Source organism: Notolepis coatsorum (genome assembly GCF_963971535.1).
Source record: "Notolepis coatsorum genome assembly, chromosome: 1".
Classification (NCBI taxonomy): Eukaryota; Metazoa; Chordata; class Actinopteri; order Aulopiformes; family Paralepididae; genus Notolepis; species Notolepis coatsorum.
Window position 1 is genome coordinate 250,089,583 of NC_140165.1, and position 24,337 is coordinate 250,113,919.

General features: G+C 43.6%; 1 protein-coding gene across 1 annotated transcript in view; it reads right to left on the reverse strand.

Moving 5' to 3' along the window:
- Window positions 1–709: 709 nt before the first annotated feature.
- rnpepl1 (arginyl aminopeptidase like 1) overlaps window positions 710–24,337 on the reverse strand; it is a 30,542-nt gene continuing 6,914 nt past the window's right edge. Inside the window, exons 3-11 of the mRNA XM_084312559.1 lie at window positions 20,070–20,221; window positions 17,956–18,072; window positions 13,632–13,867; window positions 12,370–12,483; window positions 9,758–9,870; window positions 4,921–5,029; window positions 3,838–4,065; window positions 2,722–2,864; window positions 710–1,201 (exon numbers count right to left, since the gene is read on the reverse strand). Coding sequence (XP_084168685.1) covers window positions 866–1,201; window positions 2,722–2,864; window positions 3,838–4,065; window positions 4,921–5,029; window positions 9,758–9,870; window positions 12,370–12,483; window positions 13,632–13,867; window positions 17,956–18,072; window positions 20,070–20,221 — 1,548 coding nt within the window. The 3' untranslated portion in view covers window positions 710–865. The remainder of the gene's footprint in view (window positions 1,202–2,721; window positions 2,865–3,837; window positions 4,066–4,920; window positions 5,030–9,757; window positions 9,871–12,369; window positions 12,484–13,631; window positions 13,868–17,955; window positions 18,073–20,069; window positions 20,222–24,337) is intronic.

Sequence of the window (24,337 nt, forward strand, 5' to 3'; positions counted from 1 at the left end):
CATTGCAGAGGCAGGGACTCTTGACAGCCCTTTTCTTTCGTCTTCAATGGTTTTCGGTCTCTTAACGGGCAGATTCTGTCGCCCCCTGGGAACCAGGCACATAATTAAAACATCCTCCAGCCATGTACATCGCCCGCCAGAAGTGGGTCGTCAACGTGACCCGTTTTGGACCACGACCCGTTAGATTAAGAACCCCTTTCCTCTGGGTCTGGTAGCCCCTCGTCGCGTTCCTCTCAACAGTTTTCCCCAACAGTTTTGCGGATATGAAACTTGTCCTACGAGCCCAACGCAGATCTGTCCTCTTCTATCTGAAGGACGAGCATCTCGTCCATGGAGTGGATCCTCACAGTGATACGATACGTCAGTGTCTGCATATAATGTGTCTGTTGGCACCTCGGTCCGTCAGCTGTCCCCTGGAGCAGGACAGAAGACTAACTCTTCTTCCACCGGCCACAGCAGCTGCTGGTCTCAGGAAGCATCCTACCAGCAAAACCGAGCTCCTTAACAATAGAAAACAACCTCCAAAACAACCACCAAACAGCAGGTGGTCACCTGACGGTGTAGTTACACCTCCCCACCACACACACTCAGATATCTAGCGGCTGACGGTGTAGTTACACCCCCCCACCACACACACTCAGATATCTAGCGGCTGACGGTGTAGTTACACCCCCCCACCACACACACTCAGATATCTAGCGGCTGACGGTGTAGTTACACCCCCCCACCACACACACTCAGATATCTAGCGGCTGACGGTGTAGTTACACCTCCCGCTCACAGTCAGACATCTAACAGCGTGTGGCCGGTGGCGGGCGGTCGTTTCTCTCCGACCTCAAGTCAGTCGCCCCGCCGCTTGGGCCGTTCAGGCGGACACGTTGACGTCCCGCAGAGCGATGGTGGTGGCGCCCGTGCCGGCGTTGGTCTGGGGGGGCTGCTGCGTCGGGGGGGAGGGGGGCTCCTCCTCCGTGGGGCTGGCGGGCAGCAGGGTGAGCTGGGGGCTGCTGGGAGACTCGGGGGTGTCCTGGGGGCCGACGGGGGCGGCGAGAGCGACGGGGCTCTGGAAGAGGATCTGCTGCAGGGTGCGTCGGAGGTTGGGGTGCAGGCGGGTCTGGGTCTGGTAGAACACCTCCACGGCGAAGCACTTCATCACCCCGGCAACCAGGTCCTCGTACAGAGGCACTGTGTACATCCTGGAGGTCTGGGGGAGACGGGGGGGGGGGGTTAGGGGGAGTTTTAACCCTTTCACCACCACACTACAGATGGTTAACCCTTTCACTACCACACTACGGACGGTTAACCCTTTCACTACCACACTACGGACGGTTAACCTTTCACTAGCACACTACGGACGGTTAACCCTTTCACTACCACACTACGGACGGTTAACCCTTTCACTAGCACACTACAGAGGGTTAACCCTTTCACTACGGACGGTTAACCCTTTCACTAGCACACTACAGACGGTTAACCTTTCACTACCACACTACAGAAGGTTAACCCTTTCACTACCACACTACAGACGGTTAACCCTTTCACTACCACACTACAGACGGTTAACCCTTTCACTAGCACACTACAGACGGTTAACCTTTCACTACCACACTACAGACGGTTAACCCTTTCACTACCACACTACGGACGGTTAACCCTTTCACTACCACACTACAGAAGGTTAACCCTTTCACTACCACACTACAGACGGTTAACCCTTTCACTACCACACTACAGACGGTTAACCCTTTCACTAGCACACTACAGACGGTTAACCTTTCACTACCACACTACAGATGGTTAACCCTTTCACTACCACACTACAGATGGTTAACCCTTTCACTACCACACTACAGATGGTTAACCCTTTTACTACCACACTACAGACGGTTAACCCTTTCACTACCACACTACAGACGGTTAACCTAACCCTTTCACTACCACACTACAGACGGTTAACCCTTTTACTACGACACTACAGACGGTTAACCCTTTCACTACCACACTATAGACGGTTAACCCTTTCACTACCACACTAGACGGTTAACCCTTTCACTACCACACTACAGACGGTTAACCCTTTCACTGCCACACTACAGACGGTTAACCTTTCACTACCACACTACAGAAGGTTAACCCTTTCACTGCCACACTACAAAGGGTTAACCCTTTCACTGTCACACTACATAAGGTTAACCTTTAACTACCACACTACAGAAGGTTAACCCTTTCACTGCCACATGACTAACCCTTTCACTACAGAAGGTTCACCTTTCACTACCATACTACAGTGAAAGGTTAACAACAGACGGTTAACCCTTTCACTGCCACACAACAAAGGGTAACCCTTTCACAATCACACTACAGAAGGTTAACCCTTTCACTACCACACTAGTGTAAGGTAGTGAAAGGTTAACCTTCTGTAGTGTGGTAGTGAAAGGGTTAAAGGTTGATCCTGTTGGATTTAGCCATATTTGACTTTACTGGTACAGGAATGTTGACAACCCATTTCGACTAGTGTGAATGTGAGACCTCAACTCAAAAAGGTACTAGACCTCCACTGTCTTCAACTATAAATGTACACTAACCCTTTGAAAACAGGGCCTTTAGAGTCCATTCACCGTTCAGTTTGGTCTTTTAATCACATCTCTGGTAAGCTCTAGATTTAGTTCTGCTGCTGGTCGTTATTGTTGTTATTATTGTTGTCATCATTGTTGTCGCTCTCACGTGTTTGTGCAGGAAGCCGCGCACGCGCTGCATGTCGGGGTAGAAGCTGTTCCTGACCACGATCTGGAGCCACCGGATCTGGACCTCAGCGTTCATCCCGTCCAGCAGCCGGGAGTAACAGCCAGACAGCTGGGCCATCACCTCTACACACACACACACAGATACACACACACACAGATATATACACACACATACAGATAGACATTATATACACACACACACAGATACAGATTACAGATATAGACATTATATACACACACACACACACACAGATATACACACATTATATACACACACTCTATACACACACACACACACACACACAGATATATACACACACACATACAGATAGACATTATATACACACACACACACACGGATATACACACATTATATACACACACACACACATTATACACATACAGATAGACATTACACACACACACACACACACACACACACACACACACACACACACACACACACACACACACACACACACACACACACACACACACACACACACACACACACACACACACACACACACACACACACACACACACACACACACACACACACACACACACACACACACACACACACACACACACACATCTTGCATCTTGTTATCAACCAGGAAATGCTTAGTTGTAAGTTGATTAATCTAGTCTAGTGTGATCTATGCACAAAAAACAATAACTTTTCTAAGCAACAGGATTGCATGAGCAGTGCTGTTGTGTTTATAGGTGACGTGACATTATTTCCAATGTTTGCTATTTGGCCAAACTGGAGTGCAGCCCAGTGTCCTCCCGACATGCCCCGCCTCTGTCCAGGGAGAGTTCCTATTGGCTGAAAGCCCTGCAGGTCAGTAGTTCTCAGCGTTCCTATTGGCTGAAAGCCCTGAAGGTCAGTAGTTATCAGCATTCCTATTGGCTGAAAGCCCTGCAGGTCAATAGTTCTCAGGAGAGCTCCCCAGAACTACTGACTCATATTTAAATAGGGCTTTTTTTTTTAAACATTTAATCATCTATCCAAAAAAAAAAGACGAAAAAAAGCGAGCTTGTCCTTGAATGGAGTCGGACAGCATTGAGGGTTCAAACTAGCGGTATCTACCGTGGGAAAGTGGCGAGCGGTCCAGCAGGCGATCCAGGAAGAGGACCGTCTGGAAGGTGCTCCAGGTGGAGAGGTCAAAGGTTGTGATGGCCTCGGGGTCAGGGGGGACGCTGCCGGCCCACAGCTCACAGAGGCTCTGGACGGGGCTGGTCAGAACCCCGCCTGCCGACAGGTCCGGTTCACACAAGGGTGGCCCACACCCGCTTAACCAGCGCTCAAACTCCAGACCTAAAGGAACAAAATAAAACACCTTAAATCCACCTTAAAACACCATGCTGCTGGTGAAGGATATAAACACCTATCACCAAAAAGGCAATGTTTGTTTTAACTTGCTTTGAGTCTTGAATGGGTGGGGTTTACCACGTCAGGACAATTTAAACATTGCATTGGACATGAAAAATTTTCGCCATATTGAAAGGTGCTATAGATAACATTCAGCCACTAGATGTCGCACTAGGGCAAGTTTCAAGTTTCAAGTTTCTTTAATAGTTGTCATACAGAAGTACAGAATACTTTCATACAAAATGCTTCTTACTGTTACCAGCATTTATCCAATCAGGTGCATTCCACGTGGGGAAATGGGAAGTAGGGAGGGGATACACACAGCATGTAAACAGAAACATTCATTTTGGACCTGCAAAAAATGAATTCAAAAAGGTGCCTATTCTCTGTCCTTGCTCCACAATGGTGGAACGAACTTCCCACCACAGTTAGGACTTGTTGTACACAACTTGTAAGCCGCTTTGGATAAAAGTGTCAGCTAAATGTCTAAATGTAAATATAGGAGGAGAGGAGAGGAGACGAGAGCACACATCTATGAACCTCTGGAATGGAACGAGTATAGACCTTTTCAAACTTGACAACATAATCTAAATTGTCCCAAGTTTATTGCCTGTTGCAGTGTTTGCTGATGCAATAGCTGACAGGACTGACACGTGGGCTCCAGCTGTTCCCCTGGCAACGGAATTCTTCTAGTTTGACATTCAAATTGTGTAAACGTTTCCTGCAAACCATTATCCTATATGGCAACAAACCCCACCCATCTGGTACACAAAGCAGGTTAAAACATGAAAACCTACTCACCCTCCCTCTGAGACGCAGAGTTGTCCTCCAGCTCAGGGAAGAAGCCCAGGAAGAACTGGATCAGGTCCTGTGCCACGACACTGCAGAACTTAAACTCTTCTATATAGGCCTGGAGAGACAGTTTAGACCCATCAGAACTTAAACTCTTCTATATAGGCCTGGAGAGACAGTTTAGACCCATCAGAACTTAAACTCTTCTATATAGGCCTGGAGAGACAGTTTAGACCCATCAGAACTTAAACTCTTCTATATAGGCCTGGAGAGACAGTTTAGACCCATCAGAACTTAAACTCTTCTATATAGGCCTGGAGAGACAGTTTAGACCCATCAGAACTTAAACTCTTCTATATAGGCCTGGAGAGACAGTTTAGACCCATCAGAACTTAAACTCTTCTATATAGGCCTGGAGAAGAGTGTTTAGACCCATCAGAACTTAAACTCTTCTATATAGGCCTGGAGACAGTTTAAACCCATCAGAACTTAAACTCTTCTATATAGGCCTGGAGAGACAGTTTAGACCAATCAGAACTTAAACTCTTCTATATAGGCCTGGGCCCTCATTTATCAACGTTGCGTACGCACAGATATGTGCGTAACCCGTGCGTACGATCATTTCTAAGCAAAGTGTGGGACTTATCAATTTGAACTTGTGCTTGACTTTGTGCATATATTTACGCACAGCTCCGACCGTGCGTACCTGGCGCCCGGTGGTAGAATATGAATATTGCAATGCGGAAATAAGCTTCTGTGCATTCGTTTCAACACTGGCGTGTTCTGTATGAACCGTAATTCATTATAGTTCATTGTAAAATAGCGACAGTAGTGTAATTATTGTCAAACCCTATAAATATAGCATTTGGAATAGGTCTTTCTCTCGAATGAATGCAGCATGGTTTATATATAGCGTTATCCGGTGCACTGACTGCGCTCGCGGGGAACTGTTTTCAGAGATAGCAGATAGGGATGAATGAATGAATGAGGGGCAGTCTAATTGCAGAGAGAACATAAGCCGTTTCCGTGCTTATTTGAGAAGGGTCCAGCTGCAGAGCCGGAGAGCAACGCTCTCAGGGCCAAGATAGCACTTATACTATTTTGAGAGAGACAGCAGAGAGACAGATAGCAGAGAGACAGACAGCAGAGAGACAGACAGATAGACACTGTTCCACAGTGTGTGTGTGTTAGGGCTGCACGATTAATCGATTTTTAATCGAAATCGCGATTTGGAATGATGCCATTATCAAATCGCAAAAAAAATAAAATAATCGCAATATTTATTTATTTATTACTTTTATTTTTTTTACCAGGAAATCCCATTGAGATACAAGATCGGTTTGGGAGAGGGAGGTAAGGGGTTTTCGATTGTGTGTTGTGAAGTTTAGACTTCAGAGAGGGAGAGTAAAGTACAGAAAAAAAGGTACCGTTGGGTAGGCCTACCGGTATCGATTCCCAGGTAAAAAGAAAAATGTTCAGGCTCGGTGTCCCGAAAAGACCCACCGCGTAGGCCAGATGCAAGCCGCATTTTACAATAAACCTCTGTGGGGCTGTTTTTTTTATTTTTTTATATTATAATCGCAAATTTTATCGCAATCGCAATATCTGTCCGAAACATCGCAATTAGATTATTTCCCAAAATCGTGCAGCCCTAGTGTGTGTGTGTGTGTGTGTGACTACTAGTCTCCTAGTAGAGACTCACCCCCCCCCTCTCTGGACCACCTCCTAGTAGAGACTGTACGACTGGCTGCGAGGAGGAGGGGGAATTGCAACCACTGCAAGCTAAACTTAACCCTTTCATTGCAGTACACGGCTGTAACCAGAAAAGTCAAGTCATTAATCCTCATCTTCGTCTTCTTCCTAGAGAAGTCTCTACTAGGAGGTGGTCCAGAGGGGGGGGGGGGTCTCTACTAGGAGGTGGTCCAGAGGGGGGGGGGGTCTCTACTAGGAGGTGGTCCAGAGGGGGGGGGGGGGGGAGAGTCTCTACTAGGAGGTGGTCCAGAGGGGAGGGGTCTCTACTAGGACTAGTAGTCACACACACACACGCACGCACACACACACACACACTGATCCACTGTGTGTGTGTATCTGTCTGTCTGTCTGTCTGTCTCTCTGCTGTCTGTCTCTCTGCTGTCTCTCTCAAAATAGTATAAGTGCTATCTTGGCCCTGAGAGCGTTGCTCTCCGGCTCTGCAGCTGGACCCTTCTCAAATCAGCACGAAAAAAGCTATAAGCTTATAAAACGATTTAATATGCTAAACTTCGTTTTAAATTCTTTAATTCACATTTGTTTATTTCATAAAGATGTTCCCGACATAATGCTACCTGCCCCGACCAGATCCGTGACTCTGTTGCGATACAGATGAATTATCTACTCGGAATAGTATAAGTGGCTATCTTTTACATTTACATTTACATTTAGTCATTTAGCTGACGCTTTTATCCAAAGAGACTTACAAGTTCTGTACAACAAGACAGCAAGAACTCTATCAGCTGAGTAACAATGTTTATCAAAGTGTTGCGTGTTACAGTGTAGGTTAGTTTATTAGGACAAGTGCATGACAGTAAGGTTAGTCAGGGTTAGATTTTTTTTTTATTTTTTTTTATTATTATTATTCTTTTTTATTATTATCATTTCAGATAATGGTTGAAGAAGTGAGTCTTTAGTCGACGGCGAAAGATTGGACGTGTTTCGGCTGTCCTAACTGGGATGGGTAGTTCATTCCACCATTGTGGGGCAAGGACTGAGAATAGGCGGCTTCTCTTTGATGACCCTCCGGTGTAGATCACTGCTGGTACGTGCGTGCAGGACCTTTATTTCAGCCGGGACTGTACGTGTTTATTTGACGTTACTGTACAATATATGTGTGTATTAAAAGACGGGGCTGTCTTTTATTGTAATATAATAATTATTAATATTAAAAATTATAATAATAATTTATAGGCTACCTAATACCGACATCAAAATAGATTGTATGCCTCTACAAATCATATTAAACCATGCAGGTAGAAAATTGACGGATAACTTTAATCCCTGGGTATTAATCGAACGTTAAAAGAACTAAACGAAGAAAGGCATTCATATTCCAGCATGCATTAATGACACCAACGGGCAACGGCAAACAGTGGTTAAGGTCTTTATAGTGTTTTGCGGTGTCCAGGCAGCAATGGTCTTTTAGGAAGTTAATAGATATAATATCCGACATCACTGTGTACATGTCTGTCAGCCTGTCACGCATTTCTCCCATAACACGCTTTCGCTCGGTTTAGTCAATTTTTCCACATTTCATGGGGGTGTTCATGACCGTATATGGTTAATTACGGGCGGTTCTATATGCAAATACTTAAAGTCTTGCACGAGCGTGGAGCGTAGAAGTGGCATTTATCAACAAGGAGTACTTGCCGGTGTGCGTGGGACACGTCTACGCACGTGATAAATCCCGATTTCTTTGTGCGTACACACATTCTAAATTCTGTGCTTAAGTACGAAAATAGAACACTTTCTAAGAATTGTTGATAAATGAGGGCCCTGGAGAGAGTTTAGACCCATCAGAACTTAAACTCTTCTATATAGACACAGTTTAAACCCATCAGAACTTAAACTCTTCTATATAGACACAGTTTAACCCCATCAGAACTTAAACTCTTCTATATAGGTCTGAAATCTATCAGGTCCTGAAGTTAATCTATTCTATATAGACAGTTTAAATCCATCACATCCTGAACTTAAACTCTTCTACTGTATTACCTGCTACCTGTTATTGCACAATTTTATTGCACAAATTTTTGTATTGGATTCTATTATATGTTGTACCAATTGCACATTGTTGCGGGCAAGACCACCCGCATTTCATTGTATATCCGTATGCCGTGACAAATAAAACTCTTGACTTGACTTGACTTGTATATAGACAGTGACACAGTTTAAATCCATCAGGTCCTTAAATTAATCTATTCTTTACAGACAGTTTAAATCCACCAGGTCCTGGACCTAAACTCTTCTATATAGACACAGTTTAAATCCACCAGGTCCTGGACCTAAACTCTTCTATATAGACACAGTTTAAATCCACCGGGTCCTGGACCTAAACTCTTCTATATAGACACAGTTTAAATCCACCAGGTCCTGGACTTAAACTCTTCTATATAGACACAGTTTAAATCCACCAGGTCCTGGACCTAAACTCTTCTATATAGACACAGTTTAAATCCACCAGGTCCTGGACCTAAACTCTTCTATATAGACACAGTTTAAATCCACCAAGTCCTGGACCTAAACTCTTCTATATAGACACAGTTTAAATCCACCGGGTCCTAGACTCAAACTCTTCTATATAGACACAGTTTAAATCCACCGGGTCCTGGACCTAAACTCTTCTATATAGACACAGTTTAAATCCACCAGGTCCTGGACTTAAACTCTTCTATATAGACACAGTTTAAATCCACCAGGTCCTGGACCTAAACTCTTCTATATAGACACAGTTTAAATCCACCAGGTCCTGGACCTAAACTCTTCTATATAGACAGTTTAAATCCACCAAGTCCTGGACCTAAACTCTTCTATATAGACACAGTTTAAATCCACCGGGTCCTGGACTCAAACTCTTCTATATAGACACAGTTTAAATCCACCGGGTCCTGGACCTAAACTCTTCTATATAGACACAGTTTAAATCCACCAGGTCCTGGACCTAAACTCTTCTATATAGACACAGTTTAAATCCACCAGGTCCTGGACCTAAACTCTTCTATATAGACACAGTTTAAATCCACCAGGTCCTGGACGGCTCACAAGGTCCGTGGATCATCCTGGTCTAGAATCCCTTGCTGTAGTTCCTGCTCACCCTGAGGAAGCTGTCGAAGCGCTTGACGTCTCCACAGAGCTGAGAGAGGTAGGACACGAAGCAGAAGCCCTTCTCGTAGGTGAACAGGTTCATCAGACTGCTGGGGTTGATCCCTGGGGGGCAGGAGAACGGATCAATGATCAATAATACATTACAGTATGGACGGAAATACAATATCCTGCCCAGAGACAGTGTAGTGGCCAAAGGCATGGTTCAGATTCTTTGACATTACGTGATATGAAATACTAGTTACTAGTTCCATGACATCATGTCGCTCTGAAGCATATTCGATGTTTTCTGATGGTTAAAACCTTTGTGTCTTCTCAGCCTTCCAACTGTCTCAATAAAGAAAAGGTTTTCTTACATTGAGACAGTAGGAAGGCTGAGAGGGAGACAGAGTATGGGGAGACACAGGAGAGAAGGTTCTATATTGAGACGGTAGGAAGGCTGAGAGGGAGACACAGGAGAGAAGGTTCTATATTGACACAGTAGGAAGGCTGAGAGGGAGACACAGGAGAGAAGGTTCTATATTGACACAGTAGGAAGGCTGAGAGAGAGACTGTTTTCCCATCATCATCTCATCATCATCATCTGGCATCATACCAACAGGTCACTGCTGTTCAGTCGACTGCTCAACAGAACAGATCAAAAGCAGCCAAAAGCAGTCTCTTTTTTATTGACTATTGAAAATGACACTAAAAGGACAAACCTGACTGAAGCAAAGTGGCTTTGATGTATTCTATGATCCCTGGCAGCAGTTCCAGAGGCCATGTGCACTTTTACACTAGATTGTGAGACAAGCTTCCTTCCTCCCCTTCCAATCCAATCCACTTTATTTATAAAGCACATTTAAAACAACAAAGTTGACCAAGGTGCTGTACATAACATAAGATAAAACATAAAAAAAATTAATAAAAGCACACAATAAAAGCAGTACAATGTGTCACATAAAAAGGCCAGTCTCTCAAAAACGGTTTAAAAAACAAAAGCCAGAGCAAATAAACGTTTTTTGAGGCGTGATTTAAACACCTGCAGAGTGGGGGCCTGCCTAACATGCAGTGGCAGCTCATTCCAGAGCTTTGGGGCTGCCACTGCAAAAGCACGGTCCCCCCTAAGCTTCAGCCAGGAGTCTGGAACGGCCTAGAGGAGCTGGTCAGAGGACCTGAGGGACCTTGGGGGAACATATCTGTATGTATTAGGGCTGTCAGTTTATCGCGTTAATTAGATTAATTAATTACACAGAAAATTACAGCGTTATGAAAATTAACTCAAAATAAACAAAAAAAAATTTACTTTATTTTATTAAACTTTTTTTTGTATTTTAATTTGTTTAAATCTCATTCATTCCATAAGAACGTAGAATAAACATTTACAGATTTTTTTTTCTTTTTATTGTCCATTTGCATGTTCTTGGTATCTGATTCTAGGGACATCTATGGATCTCAAGGAATGTATTCCCAGTGTCAGAAATACTGTGTCTGTTACTAGGCTTGAGTAAGTAAATTGTAATGAACCAAATGAGAATATCAATAAAAAAATGTATCTTTGACTGTGAATAACACCATGTTAAAATTGACCAGACCTGAAAAATCTAAGCAAATGAATAAAGGGAAGATGATTAAACAGAAGGTTTTGTAGATACAGTACTGAATTCTGCCATCCGGACACATGCTATTTGAAATATGATTATAGAATATAGAATATCAGGCCGAAAATGGTTATGCGATTACAATGCTATTAATTAATTAATTACAAATCCTGTAATTAATTAGATTAATTTTTGTAATCGCCTGACAGCACTAGTATGTATGCGTGTCTGTTTCTGTGCGTTTGTTAATGAGAGTCATTATCTTTATGAGTGTGTATATCTTTATGAGTATCAATTTCTACTAATTAATGTTTCTGTTCCGATTGTGTTTCTCTTTCCCCTTCCTTATCTTTTGTATCTCTCTATTTTCTTTTTGATACTTTTTTTGGCATTTTATTGCTTTATTGGACAGACCCGGCAGAGAGGAAGGATGGGAGAAGATATGGGGAGGAGACATTCGGCAAAGGTCGCCGGGTCCGGGAGTCGAACCCGGGACGGCCGCGTTGCACTGCAGTGCGTTACGTGGTGCGCCACCCTGGCACCCCTTCTCTCTCTTTATTAAGATGTATTTTAGTATTCTCTCATCTTTTATTTTGCTTTAAGATGTATTTTAGTATTCTCTCATCTTTTATTTTAAGATGCATTTTAGTATTCTCTCATCTTTTATTTTGTTCTAAGATGTATTTTAGTATTCTCTCATCTTTTATTTTAAGATGCATTTTAGTATTCTCTCATCTTTTATTTTAAGATGCATTTTAGTATTCTCTCATCTTTTATTTTAAGATGCATTTTAGTATTCTCTCATCTTTTATTTTGTTCTAAGATGTATTTTAGTATTCTCTCATCTTTTAATTAGCTTTAAGATGTATTTTAGTATCGTCTCTCATCTTATATGTAGTTTTAAGACGTATTTTAGTATTCCCTCTCCTCTTTTCCTTCGTTTTATTATTATCATCTTTTTTCATGTCTCTTGAAAAGTACAACACTGCTCTGTGTAAATACAGGTGTAAGTGGTTCAGATTACCGGGTTCAAACTTGACCTGCAGCTTGCTGACGGGGCTGTTGTCTCCCAGGAGACGCAGCTGTCTGTGTAGAGCGTCCAGTCTGAACACCGTCTCCAGACAGGTGAAGGCCTCTCCTACCAGAGGACAGACAGACACTGTTAGATGGACACACATGTAGTCAAAACTGAGAACAATATCCTCCATCATATCGGAGCCAATACCTCTCCTTCTCACTTCAAAACACACATACAGTACAAACGGTTTCTGCTTTTTTCTTGCTTGTGTATTTGGTTTAGTGCATCATAATTTTCTTTTTTAAGTGTTATGGGTAACGTTATGTCAATGTGACAGTCAGTCAGTGATGAGTAAATGCAATTAATACCTTATATACTCAAATAAGAATTATGTTTATGAATTAATAAAGAGACAAACACATTTATTTCAATATAACGCATTTTCATCCAATAATTACAGTGGATCATTTTATTGTTTTGTTTTTTACAGCACTGATAGATATGGACAGATTATAGACAGATCAATCAATTGTCTGTCTGTCTGTCTCTCTACCTACCGTAGGCCTCAGTAGTGATGCGTCTCTGCCTCTCTACCTACCGTAGGCCTCAGTAGTGATGTGTCTCTGCCTCTCTACCTACTGTAGGCCTCAGTAGTGATGTGTCTGTCTGCCTCTCTACCTACTGTAGGCCTCAGTAGTGATGCGTCTCTGCCTCTCTACCTACCGTAGGCCTCAGTAGTGATGCGTCTCTGCCTCTCTACCTACCGTAGGCCTCAGTAGTGATGCGTCTCTGCCTCTCTACCTACCGTAGGCCTCAGTAGTGATGCGTCTCTGCCTCTCTACCTACCGTAGGCCTCAGTAGTGATGCGTCTCTGCCTCTCTACCTACCGTAGGCCTCAGTAGTGATGCGTCTGTCTGTCTCTCTACCTACCGTAGGCCTCAGTAGTGATGCGTCTCTGCCTCTCTACCTACCGTAGGCCTCAGTAGTGATGCGTCTCTGCCTCTCTACCTACCGTAGGCCTCAGTAGTGATGCGTCTCTGCCTCTCTACCTACCGTAGGCCTCAGTAGTGATGCGTCTGTCTGTCTCTCTACCTACCGTAGGCCTCAGTAGTGATGCGTCTGTCTGCCTCTCTACCTACCGTAGGCCTCAGTAGTGATGCGTCTGTCTGCCTCTCTACCTACCGTAGGCCTCAGTAGTGATGCGTCTGTCTGTCTCTCTACCTACCGTAGGCCTCAGTAGTGATGCGTCTGTCTGTCTCTCTACCTACCGTAGGCCTCAGTAGTGATGCGTCTCTGAGCGTAGGTGGCCAGCCCCTCGCTGAGCCACATCTCCTCCCAGGTGGCGTTGGTGACGGCGTTGCCGAACCAGCCGTGAGCGATCTCATGGATGACGTCGATCAGCAGGAACTCTCTGCTCTCCAAGATGGAGGCGATGATGAAGGTCAGACAGGGGTTCTCCATGGCAACGATAGGGAAAGAGGGGGGCAGGAAAACGATGTCATACCTGGACAGGAAGTGAGGTCAGGGAATTAATCAGTCAGCCACTGTGGGTGTGATGCCAATTTCGTTGCGGGTTCAACGACTAACGTGATATAAAGTTCATATTTCAACACGGTTACGTCAATCTGTCGTACAATCATTTACAACGCATATCATTTAAGTTTTTCATTTTCAGATCATATAATTTGAAGACTTATTAAAGCTGCAGTATGGAAGACTGGCACCTTGTGGCTGTTAGAGGCAACTGCACAGCTTTTAAACATGGAGGATAAGAGCAGCACCTTGAGGCTGTTAGAGGCAACTGCACTTCTTTTAAACATGGAGGATAAGAGCAGCAACAACAAAATGAACCTCTTACAGCAAGTAACTTTGGACCCTGTTTTACATTTCTGTTGTTCACATTTTATGCTCTAGAAATGCTTTTCTGCTTTGGAAATACCCCCCGCCCCATTAATGGTACCTCCCAGGCTGAATACACCCTCTCTAGTGAATATCCTGGGGCATTAATTCACTTTAATGGAATATAAATAATCTACAACACACACACACAAACACAAGGGCTGGGTTCAATTCACTTTAATGTGGCAGCTAACCAGACACACTACCTACTACAGTACACACGCAGAGACTAGAAACTGGGACGCAGCCACTCATCCAAGACATGCTCACTCATCTAGAACACACACACACAGGGTTCAATTCACTTTAATGAAATATAAATAATCTACAACACACACACACACACACACACACACACACACACACACACACACACACACACACACACACACACACACACACACACACACACACACACACACACACACACACACACACACACACACACACACACACACACACACACACACACACACACACACACACACACACACACACACACACACACACAGGGTTCAATTCACTTTAATGAAATATAAATAATCTACAACACACATGAACACACAAGGGCTGGGTTCAATTCACTTTAATGGAATATAAATAATCAACACACACACAAACATGCACACACTCTTTAACTGAGCATCATCTACACCATCCATCTACATTTTGAAGAGTGACTCTTAACACACACACACACACACACACACACACAGAACTTGAGTGCTACAGACTTGAGTGCATAGTATAGACATATTAGCATAGTAGGTGTACTAGGTAGTAGTATAGACATAATAGCATAGTAGTATATACATTAGTATAGTAGGTAATATAGACATATTAGCATAGTAGGTAGTAATATAGACATATTAGCATAGTAGTATAGAAATATTAGTATAGTAGGTAGTACTATAGATATATTAGCATAGTAGTATATACATATTAGCATAGTAGTACTATAGACATATTAGCATAGTAGATAGTACTATAGACATATTAGCATAGTAGGTATTACTATAGACATTAGCATAGTAGATAGCACTATAGACATATTAGCATAGTAGGTAGCACTATAGACATATTAGCATAGTAGGTAGTAGTATAGACATATTAGCATAGTATCATAGACTCATTAGCATAGTAGGTAGGTACTAGTAGTATATAGACATATTAGCACAATAGGTAGTAATATAGACATATTAGCATAGTAGGTACTAGGTAGTAATATAGTCATATTAGCATAGTAGGTAGTGATATAGGCATATTAGCATAGTAGGTAGTAGTATATACATATTAGCATAGTAGGTAGTAATATAGGCATATTAGGTCGTAGTATAGACATATTAGCATAGTAGGTAGTAATATACTGTAGGCAATGCAGATTCCTTAGTAGCAGAGTGCATGATAGTAAAAAACAGTACGAAGGTTAGTCATTATTTTTCCTCTTCTTCATTTCAGATATTGATTGAAGTGTGTGTTTTTTTTTTTTTTATTATTATCTTTTTCCCCCTCCTTTTTCCCGATTTTTCTCCCATCCCACCCTTCCTGGTTGTTGCGCACTTTGCCCTACTGTTGGTCCGAGAGAACGGAGACTGTCACATGCTTTCCTCCGACGCATGTGCAGCCAGCCGGCAGGCCAGCCTGGCCGCGCAGATTCTCACCGGGGAGAGTGTAGCGTGTGGGAGGTCGCACTATCTCTCCCTAGATCCTACCCTTGCTGAGCAGGCGCCCCGACCGAACTGTAGGGGTCGCTGTCCACAACGCCCAGGACCCACCCTTCAGCTTTCCCACCCTCTAATACTGCCAATTGTATTAGTGTGAACGGCCAGCCAAGCTGATAGCAACGCCGGGAGCTGGATTCGAACACGCGAATACAGCCTCTCTGGCGTTGGTGACGAACGCAATCTCCGCTACGCCACCTGACCGCCCTTGAAGTGTGTTTTTAATGAATGACTAATGGATTAGTCAACAAAGTCCTCTTACTATTAGTCAGCTAAGATATTAGGACAGCCCCGGCACAGACGTGCGACACAGACGTGTAAAAGCTTTATTTGAATCCAGCAATTAAATTATACATTTACATAAGAATCAAATATGTCAGGTAGGTTCAACATGGTTACAGATATTTAAGCCACAAACTAGTCTCAACACACACATACTGTACACAAGCATGCCCACACACACACAAGCACGGACGCACAGACGCACGCACGCACACACACACACACACACACAAGCATGCCCACACAAGCACGCACACACAGACGCACGCACACACACACAAGCACGCACGCACAGACGCACGCACACACACAAGCATGGACGGACGCACGCATCAACATCTCCAGAGATTTCAATGTCATCTTTGTTTGTACCAATACAAGCATGCTGTGGATTAGCCTCTCCCTAGAAACACTGTTACTGTCTCTAACCTAACATGCTCTTAGTGAACAAACACTGTGTTACTGTCTCTAACCAAACATGCTCTTAGTGACAAACACTGTTACTGTCTCTAACCTAACATGCTCCTTAGTGAACAAACACTGTTACTGTCTCTAACCTAACATGCTCTTAGTGAACAAACACTGTGTTACTGTCTCTAACCAAACATGCTCTTAGTGACAAACACTGTTACTGTCTCTAACCTAACATGCTCCTTAGTGAACAAACACTGTGTTACTGTCTCTAACCTAACATGCTCTTAGTGAACAAACACTGTTACTGTCTCTAACCTAACATGCTCTTAGTGACAAACACTGTGTTACTGTCTCTAACCTAACATGCTCTTAGTGAACAAACACTGTGTTACTGTCTCTAACCTAACATGCTCTTAGTGACAAACACTGTGTTACTGTCTCTAACCTAACATGCTCCTTAGTGAACAAACACTGTGTTACTGTCTCCTCTTTTTAATTTAATGGTGAGTCTAAGTGCTCCTCTTTTTTATGTAATGGTGAGTCTAAGTGCTCCTCTGTTTAATTTAATGGTGAGTCTAAGTGCTCCTCTGTTTAATTTAATGGTGAGTCTAAGTGCTCCTCTGTTTAATTTAATGGTGAGTCTAAGTGCTCCTCTGTTTAATTTAATGGTGAGTCTAAGTGCTCCTCTGTTTAATTTAATGGTGAGTCTAAGTGCTCCTCTGTTTAATTTAATGGTGAGTCTAAGTGCTCCTCTGTTTAATGTAATGGTGAGTCTAAGTGCTCCTCTGTTTAATTTAATGGTGAGTCTAAGTGCTCCTCTTTTTTATGTAATGGTGAGTCTAAGTGCTCCTCTGTTTAATTTAATGGTGAGTCTAAGTGCCCCTCTGTTTAATTTAATGGTGAGTCTAAGTGCTCCTCTGTTTAATTTAATGGTGAGTCTAAGTGCTCCTCTGTTTAATTTAATGGTGAGTCTAAGTGCTCCTCTGTTTAATTTAATGGTGAGTCTAAGTGCTCCTCTGTTTAATTTAATGGTGAGTCTAAGTGCTCCTCTGTTTAATTTAATGGTGAGTCTAAGTGCTCCTCTGTTTAATTTAATGGTGAGTCTAAGTGCTCCTCTTTTTGTTGTTGTTGCTAATTCCACGTTATTTATAGATGTCCGAGTGTACACGGTCTCCATTCAAAATGATCTTACAAATTATGGCCTTTTAAACCTGACAGCGTTGGAGAGTTGACGCACACCTATCCATACAAGCAGAGACAGGAAGCTGGTGTCTACCTTCCCCAGAGATAAGGCCCGAACAGGCCTTCAGCCACAGCCAGCCAGCGCTCCACGCTGCCACCCAGTTTGTTCACCGCACACGACAACAGGCACGGCTCCGCCCACACACGGCTCCTGGATGGTCATTGGTTGAAAGGAGGAGAGGGGGTCAAAAGGTTAAGGTCAGATCAATCTAATACAAAAAAAAACCCGAATTATTTACAGATGAAACTGATATTACCTGTATACATGTCTAGACTATTACAGTAGTGGTATTCAGTCATCTGGTGATGTATCAATATCATTATCTGTAGGACTAAAACCACAAATAATAACAAGACACATGTGGGCAGATTGGGTAATCATGGGTGAGCAGTGATGCAGTGGTGGTACCACGCCGTCCTAGCAGTTAGCTGAGCAGAAGTGCGCGAAATCGTGCACGGATGTGCACGCGCACAAAAAAAAAATGCGCTCCACTCATTGTGCGCTAAGTACCCACCAACAACAATAGCGCAGGTCGTCAGGTGTCTTCAACTACACTACCCGGCACTTATCTATCACCTAGACTTTGCATAATAATAGGATACCATACTAACATAACAAAGAACGAGATGAGCCAAACCAAAATACAAGCCCTGTGGGGGTGGGGGTGACAAATGGTCCCGACTGGAAGGATGAGGCATTTCTTAAGTTGTGCTTCAGAAGGAAACTGTCCTTCTATAAACTGTAAGTTACATTGTTAATTTAGTTTGTATTTACTTTTCTAGTTTAAGTTAATTCAATTAAAGAAATTGTAACTACAATATTGCATCTACAATTACATTTAAAACATTGTTTGTTTTTCAACCATATCTGTTGACAATATAATTTCTTTATAAGTTGAAGGCTACATCCTGCTACCTTTTTCAGCTTCTCTATTTCAAGGCAATATTTACAAAAACTAAACTAAAACTAGTAATTTCCTATACAAACATGTTTCCTACTATTTATGCATAATAATCATCTGTTCTGTGCGACCGCGAGGGAACATGTATGCGCGTGCACGTGGCGTCCAGGCAGTTCTGATATTACGACTGCACCCCTGCCTGGGACCCATGTAGGGTCAGGGTCAGGGTTAGATCCACTGTTCTGGGACCCATGTAGGGTCAGGGTTAGATCCACTGTCCTGGGACCCATGTAGGGTCAGGGTTAGATCCACTGTTCTGGGACCCATGTAGGGTCAGGGTTAGATCCACTGTTCTGGGACCCATGTAGGGTCAGGGTTAGATCCACTGTCCTGGGACACATGTAGGGTCAGGGTTAGATCCACTGTTCTGGGACACATGTAGGGTCAGGGTTAGATCCACTGTCCTGGGACACATGTAGGGTCAGGGTTAGATCCACTGTCCTGGGACACATGTAGAGACAGGGACAGGGTTAGAGACAGAGACAGGGTTAGAGACAGAGACAGGGTTAGAGACAGAGACAGGGTTAGAGACAGAGACAGGGTTAGAGACAGAGACAGGGTTAGAGACAGAGACAGGGTTAGAGACAGAGACAGGGTTAGAGACAGAGACAGGGTTAGAGACAGAGACCGGGTTAGAGACAGAGACAGGGTCAGGGTTAGAGACAGAGACAGGGTTAGAGACAGAGACAGGGTTAGAGACAGAGACAGGGTTAGAGACAGAGACAGGGTTAGAGACAGAGACAGGGTTAGAGACAGAGACAGGGTTAGAGACAGAGACAGGGTTAGAGACAGAGACAGGGTTAGAGACAGGGTTAGAGACAGAGACAGGGTTAGAGACAGAGACAGGGTTAGAGACAGGGTCAGGGTTAGAGACAGAGACAGGGTTAGAGACAGAGACAGGGTTAGAGACAGAGACAGGGTTAGAGACAGAGACAGGGTTAGAGACAGAGACAGGGTTAGAGACAGAGACAGGGTTAGAGACAGAGACAGGGTTAGAGACAGAGACAGGGTTAGAGACAGAGACAGGGTTAGAGACAGAGACAGGGTTAGAGACAGAGACAGGGTTAGAGACAGAGACAGGGTTAGAGACAGAGACAGGGTTAGAGACAGAGACAGGGTTAGAGACAGAGACAGGGTTAGAGACAGAGACAGGGTTAGAGACAGAGACAGGGTTAGATCCACTGACCTGGGGCCGATGTCGACGTGTTGCAGGTCTCCAGCCACTAAGGCCACCAGGTAGGCAGGGACAGGATACTCCATGGAGAACTGGAACACTCGGTCGTGTTTAGAGTAGGCACTACGACTGGCACTCATCAAGACAGTCACCCCGTCAGGGACCTGCTCATAATCACAACAATCATCAGCATTATTATCAACTGTATTTATAGAACATACAGTAGAGGTCTCATCAAGACAGTCACCCCGTCAGGGACCTGCTCATAATCACAACACTCATCAGCATTATTATCAACTGTATTTATAGAACATACAGTAAAGGTCTCATCAAGACAGTCACCCCGTCAGGGACCTGCTCATAATCATCAGTTATGCATCATTCACCATGTACCACCTTTGTACTTGAATAAGACCATGGTATTTCTACCATCATCCATCCACTGCATAGTCAATCAATAAACATAATGTTCATGACCCACTACATAGTAAACCATAAACATAATTACAATATTCCTTATTTCACAAGAAAAAATCCTCTATATCACAGGTTACATTGAACATGATAGAATAAAAGAGAATAGAATAGACTTTATTGTCATTATACAATGTCATATAACGAGATTAGGGACTCAAACTTAGGTGCTGATTCACACAGGTAATGAAAAAGAAACAATGTCACAATACAATACAGAATATACAACAATACAACAATGACTGTCAGGTGGTCTATATAGACCTGTTCGCTGTATACAAACATACCGTGTTCGAGCCAATCAGCAATGCCAACTGAGTCACGTGACTAAGGTACCCCGGACCTGCGCGAGTTGCTGCGCTAAAAGAATGCAACGGGGCTCTATGGAGAAACCATGGCACTCCCCGGACTAAAAGTAGTTACAAACGAAAACGGCTGGATATCATTTTGCCAAATCACCATGGCTGTGTGTTTGAGTCTTTCACCTTTTACATATCTAGCTTTGGCATGGATTGATTGTTTAGATCGCTAGCACGGCTAACAAATGCAAATATATTGTAGTCTGCCCCATTGTTCTGACCAGGATTACGTTCCATTCTGCCCTGGTGATGCGCGCGCACACTGAGTTTGACGTATACAGCGAACAGGTCTCTATTGCACAGTGTGGGAGGAGGGGGAGAGGGGGTGGTATGATTTAGTATTTACATATCTTTTCACCCCTGGGTTGAGAACTCTATCCCAGACGCGCTACAGCTGCGTATGAAATGCATGTGAAATAATAATAATTAACCAAAATGTCTCTTGTTATGTAGAAATATATACGATTCCTCGGGCGCCAGGGGCTTCCACTGAGGGGTGATGCAAATAGGGATGGAGTGTTATGGCAGCTGATGATGGAAAGAGTGCGCACCGAGTCTGATCCCGAGTTGAAGAATTGGCTCCAAAAGAGAGACAACTGGATGTCCAACAACATCCAAAACGAAATCTTACAGCTGTTTGCCCATGATATTCAGCAACAAATTAGAGGCAAAGCATCCAAAAGCCCATTCTTTGGCTTGAGCGCTGACGGAACCACTGATGTCACTGGAAAAGAACAATTCTCGTGTAATATACAGTTCGCCGATGACAACTTGGAAGCTCAGAACTTCTTTTGTTTTTTTTACAATGCCCCAGACACAACAGCCGAGACGCTGTTTTTGTGTATAAAAGACATTCTTTTACGCCTCGACCTGCCCATGGAGAGGCTGATAGGATACTGTTTTGACGGAGCCAGCAACATGTCGGGGGGTACAGGCTGCTTGTATCCTTCCGGCAAGCAACAAGCCCTTCCGCGTTGCTCCGATTGGCCAGCGATCTTCTACGCTCGTTTCCCCCCTACGCCGGTAACGCGCGCATGCGCATTTAGTTTTTGCCGCCACACGCCCACACACAAGCAGGTTTTAATAGGTTTTGCCGCCGCGGCGGTAGATAATAATAATAATAATAATACTTAGACAAACGCACGCAATTGGCACAAGTGTAAATTATGCATTCGTCACTACTCTCTATATTGACGTGATTCCATCAACACATAGGTTATTATTATTAACCTGCGTGTGTGCGAGCGTTGCTAATATGGCGTGTTCTGCGATACCCATTTATTATTATTAACCATCGCGGCTCGCGCGGGCGTAGGGGGGGAAACGAGCGTAGATCGCTGGCCAATCACGAGCGTAGATCGCTGGCCAATCAGAGCAACGCGGAAGGGCTTGTTGCTTGCCGGAAGGATACAAGCGTACGGCTAGACTAAAGGAAATGTGTCCCGACTCTGTTTTTCTCCAGTGCGCAAAAAAAATCTCAAAGGCCGCACCCCCTACCGAATTAAAGTTCCAACTACTGCTTGACCTAACTCCTAGAACCCACCTCACCCCTGCCCACTTTGACAACCTAGGATGGCTTAGAGTAGACGACAGAGTACAGCAACTTGCAATGGGCCTGGTCTACAAGATACACTACGCGACCAAGGTACCCATGTACATGTCAAAATACTTCCCAAAGGTCAGTGATTACCACGATCACAACACCAGAGGGAGCTGCACAAATCATGTAAAACCCAGATTCGGCTCAAACAAGGGACTAAACACGTTTCGCAATTATGCCACATCAATGTGGAACGCCCTACCTAAAGCTGTAAAGGAATGTGAATCACTACCCACTTTCAAAAACACTCTCAAAAAACACCTACGTGAGACTGCAATTCGAAACTGGCCCCTACAAATGTCCTAACCTAGTTGTACAGTAAATGACCAAGTAAGGCTTTGTCAGTATTCCAATGTACAGTGTAAAATGTGTGTGTGTCCCCTACCCAACCCCCCCCACCTCCAATGTACAGCCCTCACCCAACCCACCCAACCCCACCCCACCCACCCAACCTCCTCCAATGTACAGTTTCTACGCCAAATGTATATACACTCTTTTTCTGGACACTTTTGTATCACAAACAGTACTGTATTTGCAAATCTGATATGTCATAAATGTATAGATGTAGCAGTACTGTCTATCTGTATGTCATGTATGTCATATATGTTATGATGAATTGAAAATGGGGGACCCTGATGTAAACAAGACGAAAGTCTTTCTCTGGTCTGCATCCCCTTAACAATTGTATGTATTGAGCTGTACTGTACTGTACCCATTCTGCAATCTGTTAATAAACTTTTCAATCAATCAATCAATCACGTGCCTGATGTAGCCTGTGTGTTGCATCACCTTCCTCACACATAGCTGGAATTCATCCTTCTCACTCAACACCTGCACAGACATCAGATCAGCTCGTATCCGTTTTATGTAATAACAGATAACGTTTTCAGTCTGTTCACTTCATTCCAATAATCTTTGCAGTAAAATGGCTTGTCAAGCAAAAACCTTTCCGAAAGTGCACTTTTCATGTTGTCGGAAATATATTACAATATTTTTTTTAATAAATCGATTTTAATGACAGCACCTTTTTCGGGAGGTTTTAATGTAAATTCTCTGCTCATTTTATACCGTTCTATGTTTATGGCAATTTTATGTCTACATTACTGCTGTGAAGCATTTTGGGCTGGAATTTGTGTAAGAAGAAAGTTTATTATTATATATATACTGTAGGGATATAATATTGTGATATATTGCTGTATGGATCACTATCCTGAATGTATGACTCCATCTCGTTTACATTTCATCTACAAACCATGAATGAACTGTCACTCAAAACATCACATGGAAAAAATGCTGTATTTTTAATGAATGTTTGAAATGATTACATGTTCTGTAAAGGTAATACCACAGTCTAGGATCATGGCTGTCTGTTTACAGGCCTCTCTGACACAGCTGTGATGATGGTGGAAACAGGGCAGCTTAATGTCAGAAGGTCAGCATGCCTGTCTGACTCCTGCTCTGAGTCAATCACCTTCACTGTGTCATCTCTGAGTCAATCACCTTCACTGTGTCATCTCTGAGTCAATCACCTTCACTGTGTCATCTCTGAGCCAATCATCTTCGCTGTGTCTGCTCCGAGTCAAATCACCTTCACTGTGTCTGCTCTGAGTCAATCACCTTCGCTGTGTCTGCTCTGAGCCAATCACCTTCACTGTGTCTGCTCTGAGCCAATCACCTTCGCTGTGTCTGCTCTGAGCCAATCACCTTCACTGTGTCTGCTCTGAGTCAATCACCTTCACTGTGTCTGCTCTGAGTCAATCACCTTCGCTGTGTCTGCTCTGAGCCAATCACCTCCGCTGTGTCTGCTCTGAGCCAATCACCTCCGCTGTACTAACTAGCTAACTAAC